This window comes from Notamacropus eugenii, chromosome 5, assembly GCF_028372415.1.
Source record: "Notamacropus eugenii isolate mMacEug1 chromosome 5, mMacEug1.pri_v2, whole genome shotgun sequence".
In the NCBI taxonomy this organism is placed as follows: Eukaryota; Metazoa; Chordata; class Mammalia; order Diprotodontia; family Macropodidae; genus Notamacropus; species Notamacropus eugenii.
Genome location: NC_092876.1, coordinates 182,323,292 through 182,348,237, shown reverse-complemented (window position 1 = coordinate 182,348,237; position 24,946 = coordinate 182,323,292). Strand labels below are relative to the sequence as shown.

Here is a 24,946-nt window from a genome sequence, read left to right as displayed (position 1 = left end):
GTCTTGGCAATTGATTGGATATGTGAGTTTAGTGAGAGTAAGGAATCCAGGATGACTGCATTGTTGAGAACCAGGAGCTTAGCAGAGAGACTGGGACAGAATCTGTGTATTTGTCTAACTGGAAGTCAAGGGAACAAAAATTTAAGTGCTTCACAAATGTTATCTCGTTTAATTTTCACAACAACCCTGTGAGGTAGGTGCTGTTATTATAGAAATTAAGTGACTTGCTCAGGGTCATGCAGCTACTAAGTGTCTGAGACTGTATCTGAACTCAGGACTTCTTGTCTCCAGGCCCAGCTTTCCATCTATAATGTACCCCCTAGCTGCTTATACATCAGGGAGCCATATGCCTACATATGATATTTAAACCCATGGGAGCTGATAAGGTCACCACAAGAGTGTAGAAAGATACTAGAATACAGTGCAGTCCAGAATGTTGTGGTATATCCAAATTTAGAGGGGCAGAATATGGACGATCAACAGAAAGGAGAGAGTATGTGGGAAAAGAAGGTCAGCAGTGTCAAAAACTGAAGAGTGATGGAGAAGATGAGAACTGAGAAAATACCATCAGATTTGGTGATTGGAAGATCATTGGAAAATTTGGAGAGATCAATTTCTATTGACTTAGAAGTCAGATTGAAAGGACTGAGAATTGAGAGAACAGAGGAGTAGTGGAGAATGTGAGTAATCAAGTTTTTCTAGAAGTGTGACCTTGCAAATGATATAGGAATATAATTTGAGGCAATGATAGTCATTTGAAGGTTTTATTTTATTTATTGCCAAGTGAGGGTATTTTAAGGATAAAGGAAGTCTCGGACATATTTGTAGGTAACAGAAAGGAACCAGAACACAGGAAGAGACTGCAAGTGAAAGAATAAGAAAAAGAATATTTGGTTAAAGAAAATGGAATCAATGAGATCTGTAGAGTTATTGGACCTTGAAAAAGAGAAAGCTCTTTCCATCAGAGACTATATTAAGAGAGAAGAGAATGGGAGATAATGTAGTCATGATGGGGATCATGATAAAGAAACAACTAGGGAGGAATTTTTTTTTTTATTTTTCATTTAGGGGAGGTCCAAATGAATTTAGATTACATAAATCTCTAGTGGATCAAGTCATTTCACCTTTCTGTGCCTCAGTTTCCTCATATGTAAAATGAGATGGTTAGTCTCAGTGTCCTATAAGAGTCCTTCTAGATCTAAATCTTTGTCCTATGATCCTGAGACTGGATGATAAAATCTAATTTTGGCCTTGTTGATAGAACAAGGGAACAAGGGATTTTGAAAGTAGAAGATAATGTAGTGTTAAACTGGTTATCATAGGGTTAAGATTTCAAAGAGAGTAAAGCAAAGCCAGAAAAGGGACTATAGCTTGAGAAAGTCCTAAGGAAAACAGGGATTGGACTCCTTGGTGAAGATGAAGAATTAGTTTAGGAAGAGTAAGACATAGGAGAAAATGGTGAGTGGAATACAGTACAGTTAGAAGAAATGGATATGCTCAATGTGAAGGAGAGAAAGACTTAGGGTAGGAAATTATAAGAATAATCAAGTGTTTAAAGAGTTGAAGGTTAAATTGTTTCTGCTTGATCCTGGATAAGAGAGTGGTAGAATTATGATTAATATATAAGTTATATAAGGAAATTTATCATAACTGAATATAAGGAAAAGCTGCCTAATAATTAAAACTCTCTAAATACGAAATGCCCTGCTTTGGCAATAATAGTGGTAATTGTAATCTTAATTGTTATGGTAATGGTAATAGTAATAGCTTACATTTATAGAATTCTTTAAGATTTACAAAGTCCTTTACATATGTTACCTAATTTCATCCTCACAACAACACTGGGAGGTAGGTACTAAAATTACTCCCATTTAACAGATGAGGAAACTAAGGCAAATTGGTTAAATGCTTCGCCCAGTGTCTGAGACTGGATTCAAAGTCAACATTTGTTGACTCGATCCAACACTACCCACTGTGGTATCTGGATGCATAAATATTGAAGTGAGTTCCCTGTAGTTAGAGGAGGAAGTCTTTTATCACTGGAAATGATAGGTTAATTAATTATTAATAATCATCACAACAAACTCTTTTGTCCTTTTCTCTTACTCAAAAAGCTGGTGCGGTAGGCATTAGCCTTAGGATCAAGTTGGTGGACGCTGTCAACCACAGTGACAAAAATGCAGAATTTAGGATCAATAGGGGCATTCCTGGTTTGCAGTTTGTGTACTAACTTTTCAGTTTTCAAAGGCCTTACTTTTCAAACCAACTTTTTGTAGTTGTAAACTTATGTGAATCTGTATATTAAAAAAAGAAAATGTAATAAAGAGGAAAGAAAAATGTAAAAAACCTTATAATTAGTAATCGTAAGTGGAGGATACTTTTTTTTATCATGTGTGATATAGTCAGGATTCGTGTCCTTGCTGGATCAGTTGACACCTGAAGACTCTTGCAAATCAGTGATTCTGTGGTTTTATGAACAATGAAAGTATAGAGAGTGGGGCAGAGAATGAAGAGGTGAAAATAAGAGCAAATATACTGGAATGAGAAGAGGTAGGGGGGTAGTATAGGCAGAACGGTTAGAGGCTGGGGTGCCAGTGACAAGCAAAGGAGAGAGATGTTTGAGAGAAGTACAGAAATGGAGTAAAACAAAGAAAGCCACCTTCTTTATAGAAAAACATGAGACTAAAGATCAGGAGACCTTAGCTCTAGTCCAGCTAGTGGTGTGCAACAAATAATTTCACATGCATCTTAGTTCTTTTATTCATAAAATAAAGGAGTGATGATCTCTACATTCCCTTCCAGCTTTGACAATCATTTGCTTCTAAGTATGAGTGACTAGGAAAAAAAAAAAAAACAACTTCCAAATGGGATGTCCATTGATTGGAAAAGGGCTGAGCAAATTTTGGTATATGAATGGAGTATAATTGTGACATAAGAAATGGTAAGCACTAGAATGTCAGAGAAATGTGGAAAGATTTATACAAACTGAGGTTGAACAAAGTAAATGGAACCAAGAATTCAGCTCAGTAAGATAGTTAACTTTTGTTCCAGAGAGCTAATGATGAAATCTCCACTTTCCTCTCAGTAGACAATTGAAGAACTTTGTGTACAGAATAAGCCACACAGTCAGACAGGGTTAATGTGTCACCTTGTTTTGTTCAACTATATTTATTTCCCACAAAGAAGGAAAGGTTTTGTATGTGTTGGGGGGTGTGTGTGAAATTATGATTCAGAATTACAACGTAATTTTTAAATAAAAATATATTAAAGAGAATGATAACTTTTGGAGACAAATGGTAAGAAAAATCCTCAGCTGATCCCTAATATGGCCTGGAAAGAGCAAAAAGCATAAAATAATCTTTTTCTATACTCTTATCAGAGCACACACAGTCAGTCTCTTGAGGTGTACAAATTATAAATGGAAAATATGTGACAAAATCTATAAATAATTTCAGGGAGAGATCCTGCAAAGACAATCATTAGACACTGCAAAAATGAGGCTCAAGTGGTTTGTGATATCACCCAGTCCGTGGCATGTATTTATAGCTCCATAATTCATAATCATTTGTTCTCTCTCCTTATCATCCTTCTCATCAAAAATACAACGCAGAAGAGAAAAGCAATCATAAATATAGAAGGATGTAATCTGCCCCAACATAGTCTAAGGCAGAGTTTTTGCCAGAAACCATCAAGAGAACTGGAGTTCCAAAGAGTCCCTATGAGATATATATGTCTTGCCTAAGATCATTAAAAATGTGTCTTTCACATGCTTTGTTGTGCATGCTGTTTGTGTGTCTGGGTTCCTTCTTAATAGTCTTGTCAAAAACCCTCAGCTTAAGAAGTTATGCTTTCTAGAAGATCTGCATTCATTGTGATTTTAAAAGCCGTAATGAAACAAGAGTCATCAGTTAACCATGCTTCACACAGATTATTCCATCAACTCACTTAGCTCTGCTCTACCACTTCTCCTTTGCACCATTGCCAGCTTCCTCATGGCACAAGCCAGGTGCTGTCTTTCAAAGAACTATTGAGTTGATGCCCTCAAGCATCAGAACACTCTCCCTCTTGGAATTATTTTATATATTTTCTTGTGTGTGTGTATGTATGTATACATACGTACATATATATATATATATATATATATATATGTTACTTACTTGGATATGTGTTGCACTTTGCATATTCCCTCCCCAGTGGAATCTAAGTTCCTTGCGGGTAAATTGATATGATTGCTGTTGCTGTTATTACATTGTTTGTACTAAGTAGAGTGCCTGGCATCTCCTGAGTGTTTAATAATTGCTAGCTGAATTGAAACACAGTTAGTGGTTCTCTGTATCACATTGGTTGTCCTTCTTTCTTCTTTGGTTAGTAGTGGTTAGACTTAGGTTACTCTCCTCTGACTCCTGCCATGGCCAGGAGTTGACTCTGACATTCTTTGTTCTTATGAACATCTCTACACATCTGTACACTGAAAGTTGAGGATGGTTCAATGTCCCATTACCTCACAGTCAAGTAGTGTGATTCATAAGCACGGCATTTTAGATATGGAAGCAAACTTGTGCCAACCTCTTATTTTCGTGGTCATAAGAACAACTGACAACAATGGAGTGTTTTCCCAAGTACATTCCTCACAACAACCTCATGAGATAAGTAGTGCTACTATTACGGTATTAGACATAGTACTATTATATAGATGCAAGTCAGAGAACTGATGTTCAGAGAGGTTTAGAGACCTGTCTGTGGTCACACAGATAATGTGTCATAAGCAGAAATGAAACCATAGGATCAGGGTTCTAGAGCTGCTCTTGGAGGTTTGTCTTGTCCAATCCCTTGTTTTATATATGAGGAAAATGAGGCCAAAGAGGTTAATTGAATTGCCCAAGGTTACACAGGTAGTAAATGGAATTTCATCTAAGGTCCACCAACTTCAAATCCAGGCTCTTTCTGGTGGACCATTCTCCTTTCCAAGCTATAGGTTCTAAACTGTGTGGCATTGTACCCTTGGGCCTGAGTTTCCTTATCTGTAAAATGAGAGGATTGGATTAAAGGCCTTAGAGCTCTAAATCTGTGAATCCCAGGGTTCTTGCCCATAAATCACAATGCTTCCTATATGGCCTAAAAAATAAAGGCATGTCACTTTCCATAGAGCCCATTAACAAATCAGGTATAGCATGAGTGGAAGATATCAGTATATTAAACTGGACCATTGGACTTAGAAATTGGCAACTTCCTCAACCCTGTGAGATTTTTCATCTGGGTCTTTGTTTGGAATTGTTCCTACATTATTACTTAAAGGATTTATGATTTTGGAGGTGTGGGTATTCACTTCACTCTTCCCACTGCCAATCTCTGTGAGCCACGATGAGTAGTTATGGGGAGGGGCTATGTGCCCTCAAATGTGTGTTCATCCTTCATTGCCAAAGAAAACCATGCCATCAGAGAAATAATGACATGACTTACACTTGACTTTGTTTTTGAGTGAGGGAGGGCTGTGCAGGTCACCAGCCTCACTTCTCCTCCAGAGTCATCTGAATCCAGTGACCAAATATCCATCAGGATGACTGGAGATGACCCAGGATGAGGCAGTTGGGGTTAAGTGAATTGCCCAAGGTCACACAGCTAGTGAGTATCAAGTGTCTGAGGTGAGATATGAACTCAGGCCCTCCTCTGCAGTGCTCTATCCATTGCACCACCTAGCTGCCTGTGCCCTGAAATACCCATCCCCCAATCTGTTCTGTGAACTCAGCGAGACTGAGACATGCATTTAGGCCATTGCTGAGCCATCCCTGAACCTGTCCTTGAAGCCTTTCCAGCCTGGTAGGAGCTGATATAACATGTGCTCTACTGGTATAACCTTTAAGAACCCAGGGTCATCTCTAATTCATAAGAAAACATGAATGCAACGTTGATGGGGGGACCTCAAAATGGGGATATTTAAAGGAGAGGTTGGAGAAGGTGAGGCTGGAAGCAAGAGAACAGTTATGATATTTGGAAAGATACTTGGTAATTATTGCTGGAATTTTATGATCTTCACACATCAGGAAAAAGCCTGGTTCTAGAGAGAGCTTGGAGTTCCTGTCCTTTCAGTTCAAAAGCAGAAAAGCTTCAGTATGGAGCTGGATGTGAAACAAACGTGTTCAATGCCGAATAAGCCCAAAGGGGTTCTTGCTACACAGAAACTCATTCTCTGAGAACGTATGGTCTTTTTCTCCAGCCCCTGCTGCCATGCTTTCTCTGGCTCACAACTGACATGAAAGATTCAGCCCAGAAGCAAGGCAATGGAAAAGAATGTACTATCTTCCTGTGTCCCCAGGGCCAATAGTCTCTCAGGGTCCCTGTTGTCAGGGATGTCTTTGCTTCTGGCAAGTTCTGTTAGTGTAAGGAGTTTCTGTAATGTAGGATCCTCATCTTCAACATTAAGGGTGGGAGTAGGGAAGAAACTAGGACATATGTGAGACAGTTTAGGTAAGGATAAACTTTGGAATCTTAAAGTGAGGATGTTTGGTTCATTCACCTGCTCAATATGACTTTTTGGCTTACATCTTCATCTCTGATATGAAAGCAAAGAGGCAGATTCAGATTTGATGTTAGGAAAAATAAAAACATTGCTGATAATTGGATCTGTGCAGATATAGAATTAGGGCAGCTAAGTGGTGCAATAGATAGAGCATTGGGCTTAGAATCAGGAAGATTCTTCTTCCTGAGTTCAAATACAGCCTCAGACACTTATTTGCTGTATGACCCTGCGCAAGTCACTTAACCCTGTTTGCCTCAGTTTCCCCAAATGTAAAATGACCTGGAGAAAAAATGGCAAACCAGCCCAGTATTTTTGCTAAGAGAGCCCCAAAACAGGGTCACAAAGAGTTGGATATGACTCAAACAACTAAACAACAACCACCACAACAACAGCAACAACAGCAACAAAAAAAACAACCAGAGAATGAGCTGCATCCAGAGGAAGTGGCTTAGGTTGGGTAACTACCTGCCAAATGTGCTATAGTGTATGTGCTGTCCTTTTGTGTGTGTGTCTGACTAGACAGCCACTGATTCCCTTCCAACACTCAAATTCTGTGATTCTCTGCAATTGGATCAAACAGTCGGTAGGGTCCCTTTCAAATTTAACATTATAATTCTGAAAGTTAAGAATTTCTTCTGTAACATATATAATAAATGATTGCCCAGCTTCCACGTGAAAACTTTAGATCACTTTAAAGTAAGCTTCTTGAGGGAAGACCAGTTTAATCTCTGTCTCTCTCTCTGTCTCTGTCTCTCTCTCTCACTGTCTCTCTGTCTGTCTCATCTCTCTGTCTCTGTCTGTCTCTCTGATTCTGTCTCTGTCTCTGTCTCTGTCTTTCTGTCTTTCTGTCTGTCTGTCTGTCTGTCTGTCTGTCTCTCTCTCTCTCTCTCTCTCTCTCTCTCTCTCTCTCTCTCTCTCTCTCTCTCTCTCTCTCTCTCTCTCTCTCTTTCATTCTCTCTTTCTGCCAGGGCCTTGTACACTGCCTACCATATGGTAGGCATTTTAACTTTTTTTTTTTTAAATTGAAATCAGTCATGAAACACTGCCTTTAAAAGTATACTCTCTCTTTTCAATGAATTTTTTTTGAAGTTTCCTCCTTATATTGATCCGAAATCCTTAGCTGCCACCCCTTGTTCCTAGTTCAGTCTTCCAAAGCTTCACAAAATAAGACTAATTCATTTTCTACATGATAGGACTGCAAATCCTCGAAGATAACTATCGTGTCCTGCCTAAGCCTTTCCCAACCCCCAAGATTAAATAGTGCCATTCCCTTCAAACTTTCCTCATTGGGTATGATTTCTAGACCCTTCAATAGCCATCATGGGATCATAGATCTGGGGCTGAAAGGCATCATAGAAGCCACCTATTTCAGGAAAAGTAGAGAGAGAAAAAATAAATCTGAAAGACGTTTTGAAAAAAGAAATAAAAGGATGATTGGATCTCTTGGAGGTAGTATTTGAGCCCAGATTTCTGGATTCCAAAAAGTCAGTGCTTTTTTTTTTTTTAATCACACCGACATTCTTTTAAGAACAATGCAGGCATTTGTAATTTGTAAAACTCTTCTAAAATGTAGCACCTGGACCCAATCATAGTATTTATCCTATGGTTTGCTCAGTGCAGTAGGTTTGCTACTCCCTCGTTGTAGACCAGGGAGGGGAATCTGCAGCCTTGAGGTCCTTGGGTTTGACCTTTTGACTGAGTTCAAGTTTCACAGAACAAATCCTTTTATTAAGGTGATTTGTTCTGTGAAGTTTGGATTCAGTCAAAGGGCCACACCTGAGGACCTAGAAGGCCACATGTAACCTCGAGGTTGCAGGTTCCCCATCCCTGTTCTAGACACTATATGCCTATGAATGAAGTCTAAGATCAGTTAATTTGTCACTTATATTATTTTGTGGACTTTCAATGAATTTTCATTTGAAAAGTATGATTTGCATTTGTGTGTTGATATTGAGGATTTCACATAAAAATTTGCCAGTACAAATATGATTCCATACTTGCCCAGTTAATTTTGTTTTTGCCTAAATTAAGCACTTTATATTCCTATTATTTTTAGGTGTTTTTTTTTTTTAGATTGGGTCCATTGACCTAATTTATTAAGGAATATTTTAATCTGGAACCTCTTGTATAACAAAATAGCCATTTTTCCCAATTCTGTGTCATCTGCAGATGTTAGAAGCCTACTATCTATGTGTTCAAATAAATAAATCACTGGTAAAAATGATGTACAGGATTGGTCCAAAGACATTGCCTCGTGGAACGGAGCTAAAGTCCTCCCTTCAGGTTGAAGTTGACACATTCATCCAGCTCCTTCTTTGCATGTGACTTTTCAAACAAGTACACATCTGAACAACATTTAACCATTTTATCTGCAATGGTATCAAGAGAGATTTGACATTTTTTTTCTGAAATCCAAGTAAATTATGCCAGCTACATTACCATGATTCACTAGTCTAATAATCCTGTCAAAAAAAGAAAATGTGTTTAGGTGATCATATTTTATTCTGTGTGAACCTGTGTTAATTCCTAGAAGATATTGCTTAGATGTTGGCAGATTTTGTTGTTCTCTAGTATATAATTTCTGAATTTCATCTATTTCTCCTTTTTTGGAAGTTTAGATACCAGTTTCCCATCTCTTGACTCCTGATACCTTTTATATTTTGTAGGACTCCCCAGATATTGCCAGCGTTGATTGCACAGTCACACCCACTGGTTCCTTCATTGTTTTGAGTTGTAATTCTTATGAGGCTGAAGAATTGGACTCACTTAAAGTAGCTTGATTTTCTCTGCTAGTTGCTTCAGCTCTCTTGGATTTCTATTTGATCTTAAATAATTGGATTGATCTCTCCTCTTTGGCATTCTTTCTGCCAGTGTAGAATGTAGTCTACATTTTCTAATCCTGTGCAATTATTTTCCATATTTTTTTTCAGAATTCCTTCCAAATATAGTCTGTATAATGCATTCAGAGCTTTCCTTCATGTCCTTAAACACCTTTTGGACACCAGAGAAAAGCTTAGTTTCTCTCTTTCCTGTTTTCCTGTCCACTTCATGTGAATGTCCAACCACTTTTTCCAAGGATACATTTCTTAATGACATCTTTTATGACACATCCTCTGTACATTATCATTGGCAACATTCACTGTATGTCTCTGTATCAACTGCTGTTTTGATTTGCTCATAATCTTTCATAATGTATAGCATACCCCATCTTTTAAAAAATCAGTATTTTACTAAGATAACTCTATGATTATATTTATCCCAAAATCATAATATACACATGAAAGATACTACATTAAAAGAAAACCTTCAAAGCTGTGTTTTATTCGAACTACTCAAATTCTCTTTTTGTAATAGAAAGACTCAAATGTAGAAGAAATAAACAATCTGGGATTTTATAATGTTATTCTTTTCTATCAATTGTGTAACTAAAGATATATTTATTCTGTCGTATAATAACCAGTCATCTGCAAAAGCTTACCTGTCCTCTCTTCATGTGTTCATTGAATGTATACTTGATGTGGGCCTGGATTTCTTTCCTGAATATTTTATAAAGATAATAAAAAATGTGAGTTAATAGTTGGTCGATGTTTTTGGTTGAGAGATTTAGATCTGGAAGCAACATTGGATTGGGTTCAATCCTCTCATATTATAGATGGAGAAACTGAGGGAATTTAAGTAATTGGCCAGTATAACACAGATGGTAAGAAGAATTAGGACTTGAGTTTGCCTATTTTTGCTTTTAGAGGACTGGGATTAGGGCCAGAAGATGGTATGATACAATCTGTGACCCATTTCATTCTTTTAGAGTTTTCCTCTTTTTGAAATATTTTGCAAATAGATCCCCAAGTATTTTTAAAACTCTCACCTCCACACAGATTTCTCCTCTGTGTTTGGTCAATTTCAGCTGCTTTTCCAAATTTCCTTTTGTGTTCCATATCCTTTTCCTCACAAAAGACCAAATACAAATTAATTTGGGGGTAATAGCATTAACAACTAGGGGAATCCAGAATAATTTCATGTAGGAGATGGTATTTTAACTGAGTCTTGAAAGATCTCTAGGGATCTAAGGATCCTAAGAAGCATGAGTGAAAAGGGAGGGTATTTCAGGGATGGGGAATAGCCTGCTCCAAAGGAACAGAGATGGGAAATTAATGTCATGTAAGGACCACCACAAATAGGTATAACTGTGAATCATAGTAAGAGACAGTTATTCTGAAAAGACACATTAGAGCCAAACCGTGATAGGCTTTAAATGATAATCAAAGCATTTCATAACTTCTCCTAAAGGCAATAAAGGAGTTGTTGAAGCTTCTTTGGCAGCATAGAGATGGTTTTGGGGCATATCAACTTGGTTGCTATGTGAGGATTAAATTGTAGAAAGGAGAGGTTGAAGCTGAGTAAATGAATTAGAAGGCTACTTCACTAATCCAGGTAACAAATGAAGAATTGGCCAGTAGCCATTTTAGTGAAGAAAAGGGGACAGATACAAAAGATTTCATGGAGGAAGAATTGGCAACTGATTGAATATAGTCTTTTGTCATTCTCCTTTAATATATCTTTCAAATAAACGTGTGCTCTATCAGTACTTCATTTGACTGCCATATCTGTTTACTCAGTAAGGAGATCACAACTGACTAAGGTAGTTTGTGAGCTCTTTGACCTACTTCATTTATTTGAATAAATAAATGAATGAAAAATAATTTGTAAGCATTTACTGTATACCACGTATTCTACTAAGCACTGGAGATACAAATTCATAATTTGATGTAGCCTTTATCCTCAAGAAGATTACGTTCTAAAACATATGTGGGAGAGTGGTAGCAAGGGAAGGTAATGACATGAAGAATCCCAGGGATGGTGAGTTGATCATTTCCAGAAGTAACGGTATTATTACTTTGATTGCTGTTCCCAGCGCAAGGGCTCTTGAGAATCAAGGGAGAGGGGAAGGGGAAATAGGCAAATAGTGATATAGTATGGGTAGGTGGTAGGAACGGGATGAGGAAGGGTAAGTGTGGGGCCAGATGGATATAACGAATTAAAGTAAGTCTGTGTCCACTCACTCACCAATCAAAATAGCTGGGCCCCCACAGGGAGTTCCTAAGATAAGGAATTACCTTTCCCAGGGATTGGGATGTAATGTGTTGAAATTGATGGTGCAGATGGGAGAAACATAGAAGTGGCTATAGGCAGAGGCTGGCAAGATGGCTGACAGCTGGATAAGAAGTCAAGGAGAAACATGGTTTGAGATCTGGGGCCATCTAGATATTGTGGGCTAGATATGTTTGCACTCATTCATGTGAGTTGAGCTTCTCTAAGAAATGTTGCTAATCATAATTAGTCTTTACTTGTATCAATCTTTTAATTTTCTGGGGCAAAAAAGTATTTAATAATAATAGGGAGCACTTCTATAGTGTTTCCAGGCTTGTGCAATACTTTTCATATTATCTCATTTTGATCATCACAACTCTTATTGGTGCTAATATCATCCCCATCATTACAAATGAAGAAACTGGGGCTGAGATGTGTTAAACAACTTGATCAGGATCAAATGTCCAGTAGATATCTGAGTCAGGATTTGAATTCAAGTTTTCCTGACTCTAAACCCAGTGATTTTTTTCAAACTAAAGATATTAATAAAAATAAAGACAATGCTTGCTCAACTGAGCGATAAAATAATTAAGCAATAAAATAATTAAGAAGACAGGTAAGGACATGCTCAGCCTGAGATATTTAAGGAAGGAGTGGTTCATTCTAGACAAAGGATAATGGATTAATATTAGATATATGGTAAAGGTTCTCCCTTTTTCCTCCATCATTTTAGATTATGAAATTGAAATTAGTAAAGTCTAGAATTTATTAGGTACTCTTCTTTTGAATAATGAGACTTCATCAGATGCTAAAATCACTACTACCTCTTTGACCATGTTATTGTTTCTGTTAGGAAGACATCATCCACATCCTGCATATGACTGAGTTCTTTGTTATACAGCTACTTAACAGTATCATTTCTGTTCATCTCTCTTTTTATTGTTACTCAGATGTTCTCCATACTTTTCCTGTGTTTTTTATCATTAGTTTGTATATATACACAGGGCAGCTAGTTGGTGCAATAGATAAATTTCCAGTCCTGCATTGAGGAAGAATCATCTTTTTGAGTTCCAATCCAGCCTCAGACACTAGCTATATGACCCTGGGCAAGTCACTTGACCCTGTTTGCCTCAGTTTCCTCATATGTAAAATGAGCTGGAGAAGGAAATGGCGAGCCACTCCAGTATCTTTGCCAAGAAAATATGGGGTCACGAAGAGTCAGACACAACTGAAAAACAACTGAACAACAAACATATACAGGCATGCATCTTTTTGACAGATGATGCTACTAGGCTATTAGATCTTTGAATCTCAGATTTTGAAAAGACTTTTGAATTTATTTAGTCTATCTAATCTTCCCTATAACATTCCTAACACAAGATCATCAAGCCTCTAAACATCCTCAGTGGTGTGAAGAATTCTATCAAGAAAGAAAGCACAGTTCCTTTTCATATGCTTTTGATAGGAAACCCACCTTTATTCAGACTAATGAATTTTACCTGTTGCCTTGGTTCTTGTCATTGGAACTAAACATATACATGTAAGTATGTATGTGTGTATATGTGTATATATACATATATGTATACATATATACACGTACACTTTATATGTATATTTAATTTTAAAGCACTTTATAGATGTGACATAGAGAGTTAACCTTGGAGTCTGTCTATATGAGTCAGCAGTGTAATATTCCAGGCAATAAAGCTAATTCAATCTTGGCCCACTTTAAGAGGGTCATAGCCTCCCACTGTGTTCTACTCTCCTCAGACCTTATGTAGTATATTCTGTTCAGTTCTACATACCACAGGTTAAGAAGGACATTGATAAACTGGAGATTGTTCAGAGGAGGGCAACCAGGATGTTAAAGGGCTTTGAGTCAATGCCATTTAAAGGTACAAATGATGTAGTAGACAGAACTGGACATGTTTAGCTTGGAGTACAGAAAACTCAGAGGGGATATGATAGCCATCTACCACTGTTTACAGGTCTGTCATATGGATGAGGGACTACCCTCATTCTGTTTGACCCCAAAGGGAAAAACCAAGAAGATAGGTGGATGACCACTGAACTCTCTTTGATTCAATTTTGAGTCAGGAAGTCCTGGATTCTACTTCCTCCTCAAACACATACTAGCACTGAGGCAATGGGTAAGTCATTAACTTCTCAGTGCCCCTGTTCAAATCCTTAAGTTATAGATCAGTTGACAATCTACATTTTGTGGTGAAAGTTTCCTCTATGGGATTTCTGCATACAGAAGAAACCACAGATCTTAAATGTGTATATATATATATATATATATATGTCATTATGATTATTCTCTCTGATAGGCCCAAGTATGTTAAATGACAGCTAGGTTGTGCCCCCTAAGTCCCCTCTCCTCCAAGATGAGCATTTTGTATGCTCATTTACCCTTCTTCCCTCTGATCAGGAGTATAGATTAGAAATACCTCTTCAGACATTAAGACATCAAAAGTCAGTTTAAAAATACTCCAACTTGAAAAAAAATCATAGATCATTCATAAGGTTCTTAAACTTGAAAGAGAATAAGATTGAAATAAAAGGAGGAAAATTAGCCTGCTCTCCACTAATGTGTAACTAGAATAAGCATAATTAGTACTTTAAAGGTGGTAGAAATCAAACCATTGTCCAGGTCACCATGTCCCTCAATAAAAAAAGCTGCCCCTGCAGTTACCAGTGAGGTTTTGGATGCCACGTTGAGTAAAACCTTTAAAATTATTTTTCTCTGTCATAAGTATCGAAGTCTTACTCCCTCTTAAGGCTGTGCTAACTTCCTTGTGCTAAAATCTCAAGTTCATTTTATTACTCATGTTCCGTGGGTTGGCATAAAGACATCATAGGCTCTAAGTAACATTTTTAGCTCTCCTCCTTGTTATTTCTGTGAATTATTGTATACTTTTCCTATTATTCTTTTTTCTATATCATATCTGTTGTCTTTCATGGGAGATGGAGAGTAGTAGTGGTGGCATTGATGATAAACAGAGAAGTATCATGAACACATGACTTTATCTGTGTTAGAAACATCTGATATAGAAACTCCCTCCTCAGTGTAGATCAATAACTCAGAACTTAGAGTCATCCAGGTTCCTGGACAGTGAGAAGTTGTCAGTTGCCTACAAGTTGACAATTTCATTTGGGTATCCTCTTCCTTCCCCTCCCCCATACCAAATACCGATTTAAATACCTTCCTTCCTTTTGTGGTCAAACTCATTGTGGAATCCATCTACGATAGACACCTCCATTTCCTTTTCTCTCGCTCTTTGCTTAACTTTCTACATTTAGCTGCCAGTATCATCATTCAACCAAAACTACTCTCTCCAAAGTTATGAACAGTCTCTTCACTGCCAAATCTAATGCCCTTTTCTCAGTCTTCATCCTTCTTGACCTCTCTGCAACCTTTGACACTGTCAATCACTGTCTTCTCCTTGATCCTCTCCACACTAAATTTTTATGACTCTTTCTTTCTCCTGGTTCTTCTCTTACCCAGTCTGACTGCTCCATCTCATTACCTTTTGTCAGATCTTCATCCTGGTCATGCCTACTAATCACAAATGTGGCAACTGGCAACAGTGGGTAGCGTACTGAGTCTGAAGTCAGGAAGACCTGAGTTCAAATCCTGTCCTAAACAAGTCACTTAACTTCCAGTTGCCTCAGTTTCTTCTGTAAAAAGGTGGATAAGAATTGCACTTTCTTTGTCAGTTGTTCTTAGGATCAAATAAGATAATATTTGTAAAAGCACTTTGCACAGTGCCTGGCACATAGTAGGCACTATGCAAATGTTTCTTTCCTCCCTATCTCCTGCCGTTTACATGGATATCTCACAGGGTTCCATTCTAGGCTCTCTGCTCTTCTTCCTCTATATTATTTCACTTAGTAATCTCTTTAGCTCTCAAGAATTCAATTATCAGTTCTGTGCTGATGATTCTCACATATATCCAGCCTTAATCTCTCTGTTGACCTCCAGTCTCATCTCCAAATGCCTATTGAACAATTCAAACCAGATGTTCCATAGACATCTTAAATTCAGTAAATTCAAAAATGAATTCATTATTATGCCCCAAACCTTTGACTGTTCCTAACTTCCCTAATTATTGTTAAGGGTACCACCGTCCTCCCAGTGACCTAGACTTACCCCTTCTACTTCTTACTCTTTCTCTCTCACCCGTAGCCTCCCCTCACCCCAGGCCTAATCTATTCCCGTTGCCTGTCAATTTTATTTTCATTCCATCTCTTCTCTCATATATGCCTTCTTTTCTTCTCTGACACTGTCACCACTAGTTTAGGCCCTCATCACCTGGACTACATTGCAAGAACTTGTTGGTAGGACCGTCTGCCTCAAGTCTCTCCCTATTCCCATCTGTACACCACTGGGATGCCAAATTGATCTTCCTAAAGCACAGGTCTGAGTACGTTATTACTCCCATTCAGAAAACTGCAATGGCTCCCTCTCATCTCCAGGATCAAATTTTTAAAAAGTCTTCTATTTGGCATTCCAAGTCTTTTACAACCTGTCTCCCTCTACACCCTGCCTACCATTCTTGTCTTCTTATTCTGTCTTCCTGTACCTAATATAATTTCCAGTGACACTGGCCTCCTTGCTGTTCCTAGAACAAGAAATTACATCTCCTAGCATTTTCGCTGGCTGTCCCCCATCCTTGTAATGTTCTCCCATGTCATCTCATCTCTACCTCCTGGATTCTTTGGATTCCCTCAAGTCCCAGCTATTCCTACCTTCTACAGGAAGCCTTCTCTATTCCCCTTCGTTCTAATGCCTTTTCTCTCTTGATTATTTCCAATTTGTCCTGGTCATTTCTTTGTTTGTGCATAGTTGTTAATTTGTTATCTCTTCCATTCAACTGTCAGCTCCTTGAGAACAGAAACTCTCTCTTGCCTTTCTTTGTACCCCCAGCATTTAGCAGAGTGCCTGGCATATAGCAGGTTTTCAGCAAATAGTTACTATTTACTGACTGACTTCCTACCAAACAAATGATTAACAAGATCCTCTCATTCTGGTATCCTAAGCCAGCTCCTTGCAGTATGCTGGTATAATAACAACATGATCCAAAAAGGAGAAAGTCTAGCCATGTGTACCCCTTCACAACTTATCTTCACGAAGTTTCCCTATCTGGCTCCAATAATTCTGAACATGTCCTCATTTACGGATATGGTTTCCATTATATTAATTTTTAATTACTAATATAGGCAACCTCCATCCTATAAATAGATTGCATTCTAAAGGATGATTTGTAAATGGCTACTTTGGAAATCTGAGTCCATTGTTTTCCTCCCAAAACCTCCTTCTTCCTATGACTTCACTCTTCTGTTAGTAGCCTTGCCATTTATCTACTCTCCCTTATTAAAAGCCTTAGTGCTATCTTTTACTCTTCTCTCTCCTTTGCCTGTCATATCAAATCATATGCCAAGTCCTATTGACTTAATCTCTACAATACCTCTCAAATATATTTCCTCCTCTATTCCCCCTGCCACTGTGCTAGGACAGCCACTCAATAATACCCCCTCACCCACACCCACACCCAACAGACTATTGCAAAAGCCTCTATCAAGAAATTTATCCTCATCTACTCCCTTCTCCCTTCAAACCATCCTTCATTTTGTTGCTATACTTTTCTTTATGCATACCTCAAAGCCATGTCACTCCTCTAGTCAAAACCTTTCAATAAATTCCTGGGTTTTAATTTTTTTCCTGCAAGGTTCATGTGATTTTATCAGGTTTTCAAGACCCTCTTGCATCTGGCAATGTTTCCAGTCTTACAACCCTAAGGAGGGTTGGCCAGACGCCGGCCAGATATTTGAGGACAAAAACAAGAGGGAGGGTGAGGGCAGAAGAGAGGGTTTGGATGTGCACAGTACTGAGCCAAGAGAGAAGACCAGATAAATTCTGCCATTGAGATGCTAATAGTGTCACCTCAAGTTTTGAGTTCACTAGACCTGGAAATCAGACAGGCAAAGTGGGAGCAATAGGGCAGGATTCGCAGCATCCATTCAGTATAGTAGGGGACTTGAGAAAGAGTTTTTGGAAGAGCAGAAATACCAAAGGGGGAAATGCTGGGCACCTGCAGAATGACTCTTCTTACATGGATCCCACGCCAAGAGAGCATTCTCTTTTGGAAGGAAGTGCTGGTTGCATCTTTTCTTTCATCTAAGAATCAGGGTTGTCATGGGACCAAATCCTTTTTTTCATATAGCTCTCCTTAACTCACTTCATATACCAATTAAACTACTGGTCTTCCCCCATAAACAATCATCCTGTACCTATTTTGCCATCTCCATGTGTTTTGTCATGCTGTTCCTTATTCCTGGAATTTCTATACACACACACACACACACACACGCACACACACACACGCACGCACATACACACACACACGCATACACATGTTGAATTCTCATGCATTCTTCCAATATAAATGTCACCTTTTTTAGGGAACTTCCAAGATCCCCCCCACCCCAGTTCTCCAGTTGGTAATGACCCCATTGAACTAAGTAAGACTGGCTCTTTCCTTTGCAAAGGATCAAAGATTCAGGGGTCAAATCCAACCTCTTCATTGTACAGAGGAGAAAACTGAGACCTAGAAATATTAAATAACTTGCACACGGTCATATTGATAATAAGGAGCATGGCTTAGATTCAAACTCAGGTCCTGGGATGACAAATCCATGGTTCTTTCCATTGTATCATGCTGCTTCCAATTCTCTTATGTAAGATTTTTATTATAGTTATCTCTATATACATCCTATTATATGGTGAGGTAAAGGAGGGAAGGAGTTTTTTGTACGTATCTTCCGAAGTGCTTAGGATAGTATTCTGCACAAAAAATGCTTACTAAATATCTGTTGGGATTAAATATGTTCTGAGATCAGTCTCTAAAATTCTTTAAATGATAATGTATTTGATAACCAATAATGTACTTAATAATACCTAACCATTATTTATAATAGTTTCTTTTTGGGAAAATAGGTTGAGAATCCCAAATTGACATGCCAGGTATATACTTCTCTCTCTTCTGGCCCTGACCACAGAAGCAATGCTATACACACACACTCAGGCAGCTAGGTGGTGCAGTGAATAGAGCACCAGTGCAGGAGTCAGGAGGACCTGAGTTCAAATATCACCTCAGACACTTGACACTCACTAGCTGTGTGACCTTGGACAAGTCACTTAACCCAATTGCCTCATCCTGGGTCATCTCCTGTCATCCTGATGAATATCTGGTCACTGGATTCAGATGGCTCTAGAGGAGAAGTGAGGCTGGTGACCTGCACAGCCCTCCCTCACTCAAAACACAGTCAAGTGCAAATCATGTCATTACTTTTCTGATGGCATGGTCTTCTTTGGCAACAAAGGACAAACACACACCCACACACACATTTCATCTCTACTTCTTATGAGACAATGGAATTGGGATTCCTCAGCTCCTGCGCACTGCCAGTGGTCATGTAAAAGAGGCTGTCAGCATCTGGGTGACAAAAAGGGAAGAGTAGGGGTAGAGAAGTATGTGGTGAGTACCAGTATTTAAGTTATTGAAAATGAGTATGGGGGCTGAGAGAGAAAATGGGTAATCTGAAGAAGACAGGGAGAATATTTGCCTAAGTAGACAGAAATGGGGATCAGTGAGGTAGGGAAATGGAAGGGCTGGTAACTAGATGTGGGGAGGGGGCTCCCCTCTTCTCCTTTGAAGTCAGCCATTGATTTAGAACTAGAAGAGATCTCAGAAGCCATCAAATCCAACCTTATGTTTTTACAGATGATGACCTAAGTCCCAGAGAGCTGAAATGATTTTCCTAAGGTGATACATAAGCTAGTCTTATGTGTCACTTAGCACAGGAGCAGAATGAGAAGCAGGAGTGAAGGGGGATGAGAGTGGGCTGGTGACAGGAGAATCCGATACATGAGGAAGGAGAAAAGCTGTGGTGGTTTCCAACTGGGTTCAGTGCTTTTCAGAAATAGAAGAAATCTAGGGGACTTCATAATGAGGGGAGAGAGAGACAAAAAGAGATGAAGAGACATCTGTCTATATCTATTTTAAACTGTTTTCCATGAAATTTGCTTTATGTTCCTTTAAAATTGTAAGCTTTTTGAGGGCAGTGATCACATATGGAATTGGCTTTGCATTTGCCAATAAATCAAAGTAGAAAGACTTTCATGAAGTGGAACTTGATACAAACAAGTGAGTTCATTGAATTCATATTCTTGGCATAGTGTACTACACTGGAGAATTAATAGTAACAGTAAAAATATTTCACTTGGTACTTTAAAAAATGTGCTTTCATCCATTTCAGTCCTTCCTCTAGCAACAGTGATTGAAATCTATCTCTACCTTCTCATTATATCTGCTTATTGTCTATGTTTTACCATAAAATCTGCATAAAATCTGGCCAACGTATTGGAGGTTTTCCTCTTGTTCATTTGGTATTAGTGGGTTACCAATATGTTACTTCAGCTGTTTGTCATCCTCACTACTTAATTAGCCCATCTCTTCTCCACTGAGGACAGGCATCAGTGCTGTTCTTTATGCCTTCAAGTGGCCATCCGCCGCATGCTATATACGACTTTTTCCAACATGCATACTTTTCCCCTAGTTTCCTCTAGTTATTTGCCATTTTAATTCATATGAGATCATGGTGTTCTAGGAATCACATCTCTGGAGAATTGCTGGGAGAATGCTGGTGTTAAAGAGATAAGCTTTTGCAAAGGCGTCATTGTGGTATCATTGAAGGCACTTTGCAATTTCACAAATATAATCCAAGACAATCCGACCCCTCTTTATTAATTCCAGATCCAGCTCATGGTGTATAATTTTTAAAATGAAAATTTTGTTGGATGCTTATTCCTTTTCTATATTTTTGAAGGGTCATTCCCAGCATCACTTGATCACCCTTTTCTGTTTTTTTTTTTTTTCAGTTCCTCCCCAGATTATGAACATCTCCTCAGACATCACTGTGAATGAGGGAAGTAGCGTGACCCTCCTGTGTCTTGCTATTGGCAGACCGGAACCCACCGTGACATGGAGACACCTGTCAGTCAAGGGTAAGCTGCTTAAGCCTGGGGTGGGAGAGGAAGACATTAAGGGACAATCTGAGTCTCCCAGCATTATGTGCGTATTGGTTCACATTTCTATATAAAATTGAAACTTCAGGGTTAGACCAAGAATACATGTCTTGTTATTTCTTGTTTTAATATAGAATCAAATACTTATCAAACAATAAGTGGCATATGAAATTATGAGGTGATTCAGAAAGGCAACTTTCTGAAGTTCTCTTTCTTGTTCGACTTATGAAATTGGGGTTGCCTGAGCCCCTTTACCCTCCCAAACTGCAAAGGTGTACAGGTACTCTAGCAATTCTTCCCATGAGAAAAACGCATTTTCTCTAGGTGGTTATGAGAAATGGTGATTTGGGATCTTTGGATGAAGGCTGTTGAGTGATAAGAATGACTATTGGGGGTCAGATACGACTGCTTGGCCATATGCTGTAGAGTTTCTATTTACCCAGGAGGAGAAGGATCTGTGATCTTCAATAATCTGACCGTTTACCTGGAGTCATCTCTGCTACAAGCTGGAAATGACAAGTGTTTTATCTCTAGAGGGCTAGGGCGGCTATGATGGGCAAGTACATCTGTTCCTACCTGGAATGTGTACCCAGGAGCTGGCAATGGAAGATTTGTCAGGACTGCTTCCAAGTAGCAGGGGAAGCCAGCCTGGCGTGAGGACATATCCCCATTGCCCCTTGGAAATCTAACTTCTTATCAAGATCAGCAGGGAATTAAGGAAAAAAAGGGCCCAAGGCCATTTGATAGTTTTATGCTGTAATTAGACTGTGTGATTAATTCCAGCAATCAGAATGGAAACCAGTCTCCCTTTAGGCACTAAAGAATGCAAATAACAGAAATGGCAAGAAGTAAGCAAACTGTGTACTGAGACAGACAGACACAGATACACCAACATACAAAGGGGAGACTGTACTGGGAAAACAGCTTCCCTTGTTCCAGACTTCCCTTCCCTAAACCCTACTCCCTCCCCTAGGCAGGCTTTGGGAGTGGAAAAAAACATTAAAGCTTCCAGTCCCTGTTTCCTCCTGAATGAAATGCACGTGGTAATGCTTGCCTCTACCTAGTTCAGGAGCAAATGGTAAGGGATGAGTGAGATAATGCCAATGAAGTACCTTGACCTTCTGTGAGTAAGGGCTGAGGATACTGAAATCCACAGTGGTTTAATGATAAAGGGGAAATTATCAAGAATATTCAAGTATGCCTAAGGGACATTACAAAACATGACCCTTATACAAACCCAAGAAATAGTATGTGCATGCAAACATATGGAGGCACAGACCTCTGGGGGAATTTACTCTAAAGACAGGAGAATTTTGGCTAATATATACAAATATATGTAGACGCAGCCTGCCAGTTTTCTATGTATCTAGTGAAGTCAGATGTCTTTATAAATGCTTGAAATCCCAGAATGTACTCTGTTGATCCTAAATACATATTCCTCTAAGCCTGGAGATCTTTTGAAAGACAGCTTGACTTTGGTTAAGTGTACAGAAGCTATTTTTACAATGCTACAATAGTTAAGACTTCTATACTTAAAATAGGGGACTTTTATCCCCCAATTGTCCTCATTGCAGCAGTGCGGAGGCCAAGGGCAGCTGAGAGAAGGCAGGAAGAGCCGAACTTCAGTCTGCCCATGGCCCCCTCAAATCTCCAGGGCTGAGCATCTCATTTGAACCTCTATCTTTTGTTTTCTTGCAGCTTTGGCCTTCTTTGCTTAGCTTGCCTTCCCGTCTCTATCTCTTATTGTCTTTTTCCCCTCCCAGTGACATTTAAAAAATTCAACTCAGGCAAGGAACTTGTTTGCCAAGTTTGAAAGGCACTAGAACCTGGAGGGTTTGCAGCTTCCCATTTGCATCTGTGGGGTGGCTGCCTGTGTCTTTTTTCCAGGGGTGGGGGAAATGCTCTTTCCTTCTTCTGGGGGAAAAATGGGTTTGAAAGGTTTCTTAAGAGGGGCTATTGAGACTCCTCCACATCAAACAATGTTTACAGAACAACTTTCTGGTGAGTTAAGCATAGAAGACTGTGCAACACTGAAATGACATTTCCTTTGAAATACCAGTAGGATTGACAATGGAGGGGAAGCACTGTGGACAAGTGTGTCTGTAGCTTCACTGAATTCTGCTGACAAAAAATTGAAGAGCTATTCCCAGAAAGGCTATGAATACTGTAACGGGGGTGAGTGTGCCTGCCACCCGTGGATGGGGGCTTTTCAAACTTACTGTAGACTTTAGGAAGAGTCATGAGACAGCTGCAACCATCTCTTCTTTGGGCTTGGGTTCTAGGCTTGCTTTTCACTGTAGATCCCTTATTTAGCACCCTGAATGTTCCCAGGCTGCAGATAAAGGAATAAAAAGAGATGCTTAAGTCACTTTCCAATTGTCATGACAAGTGCCACTTTGACAGCAGGGATACAAAGCTTTCCCACAATTGGGAGGTTCTTTGAAAGGGGTATCACGATTTGGGGGCCGGTTATCTCATTGAGAAACTGAGTCCTCAGGTGTTGGATGCCTTTCCTAGAAGAAGCATCTAGAGGCTTTTAAAGAAATCTACCATAGGTTTAGTGCAACAGCTGAGGACCACTTGATCTCAAGACCATTTGCAAATATTTTCATCTACCTTGGAACTCACAGATTGGAGATGCAGTGAGAAACCTCCCTCTCCTCAGTGGAATGTTGGAGGATTTGTTTACAGGGTTATAAATTATTAAGTGTTTTAAGCTCCTTAAAGAAAAGTGCTATGTAAATAAGATTTGGGGGTTTTCCAGCTGACATACAAACCAGATGAACATTCTATGTCCTTGTTCTTTAGATGTAAATAATTATATTGCCTTTTCCAAGGCAGCAGATCTGCCTTACAGAAACAAGAAGGTACACATGAATTCACACACACACACACACACACACACACACAAATACACAAATGCAATGACCCTTTAACATTCTCTGTAGTAATAAAGAGGGCAGCTAGGAGGCATATTGGATAGAGTACTGGCCCTAGAGTCTCGTAGGACTTGACTTCAAATGTGACATCAGATACTTACTAGCTGTGTTACCCTGGACAAGTCACTTTTAACCCTGTTTACCTCAGTTTCCTCATCTGTAAAATGAGCTAGAGAAAGAAATGGCAAAGAACTCCAATATCTTTGCCAAGAAAACCCCAAAACGGGTCACAGGGAGTCAGCCACAACTCAAACCACTGAACAAAAACAACAACCTCCAAACTGTAATAATCATAAAATCACAGGGCACGGTTACCAAGAATGTTCCCCTGAAGTGTGTGGGCAGATCCCATAACAGAGAAGATAGAAAAAAACTGGCAGTGAGCCACTGTATTTGGAGCCCCTTGTAGAACAGGTGGGTTCCAACACCTCCCCCTGTCCCCCAACACTTCTGAAGGACAAGAGAGAAGGAGCTGGGCTAGAATTAATTGGGAGGCTGTTCCAGGCATATGGGGTAGTGTGAAGAAAGGTGTGAAAACGGGGGTGGATGAAGAAAAGAGTAGAGGCTGTTGTAGAGGATTGGTTGTCTTTCCATCTTCCTCTGTTATATCTTGGAATAGCAAGGCTCCTGCACATCTGGACTGATTGACAGTGATATGCTTTGAAAGGCCAGATGTTTGAGAAAGCATTAAAAACTTACAATCATCAAGCTGTAGACCTTAGAACGAGAGAAGAAATTACATGCTTCTCTTCCCCTTCATTTACCATCCTTCTCCACCCCCAGTTTATTTTTGTGTTCCTTGGTCATAAGGAATATTTGATATTTTAGCTGATTTTTTTCGAAACAATATACTTAGAAAATTACAGTAATATCATACTGACCCAACATGAGCAAAGAATCAGTTATTTTCTATTTAAGTGAGCTTTCCAGATTAAATTAAATTCAACAAAGTTTGATTAAATACCTACTGTGGAGAGGCATCTAGGTGGCACAGTGAATAGAATTCTGGACCTGAAGTCAAGAAGCCCTGAGATCAAATCCAGCCTCAGACATTTATTAGCTTGTGTGATCCTGGAAAAGGATCACTTACCCTCTGTCTCAGTTTCCTCCACTATAAAATGGGGATAATTATTGTCCCTATCTCCTAAGGTTGTTGTGAGGATCAAATGAGATCATAGCTGTGAAGCTCTTAACACTGTGCCTGGCACATGCTTAATAAATGTTTATTCCTTCCTACTGTTATTCTCAATACTTCAAGTATGCCCTTAGTGGCATTGCCCACAGGATCGCAGGGTCAATGCCATTCCACAA

The 24,946-nt window shown here is 39.1% G+C and overlaps 1 protein-coding gene across 2 annotated transcripts in view; it reads left to right on the top strand.

Annotated features, from left to right (window-relative positions):
- Positions 1 to 24,946, top strand: part of OPCML (opioid binding protein/cell adhesion molecule like) — a 1,434,734-nt gene that overhangs the window by 1,291,012 nt on the left and 118,776 nt on the right. For both annotated transcript variants that reach the window (XM_072611620.1, XM_072611619.1), the window contains one exon: positions 20,550 to 20,675. In XM_072611620.1, the coding sequence (XP_072467721.1) occupies positions 20,550 to 20,675 (126 nt within the window). The remainder of the gene's footprint in view (positions 1 to 20,549; positions 20,676 to 24,946) is intronic.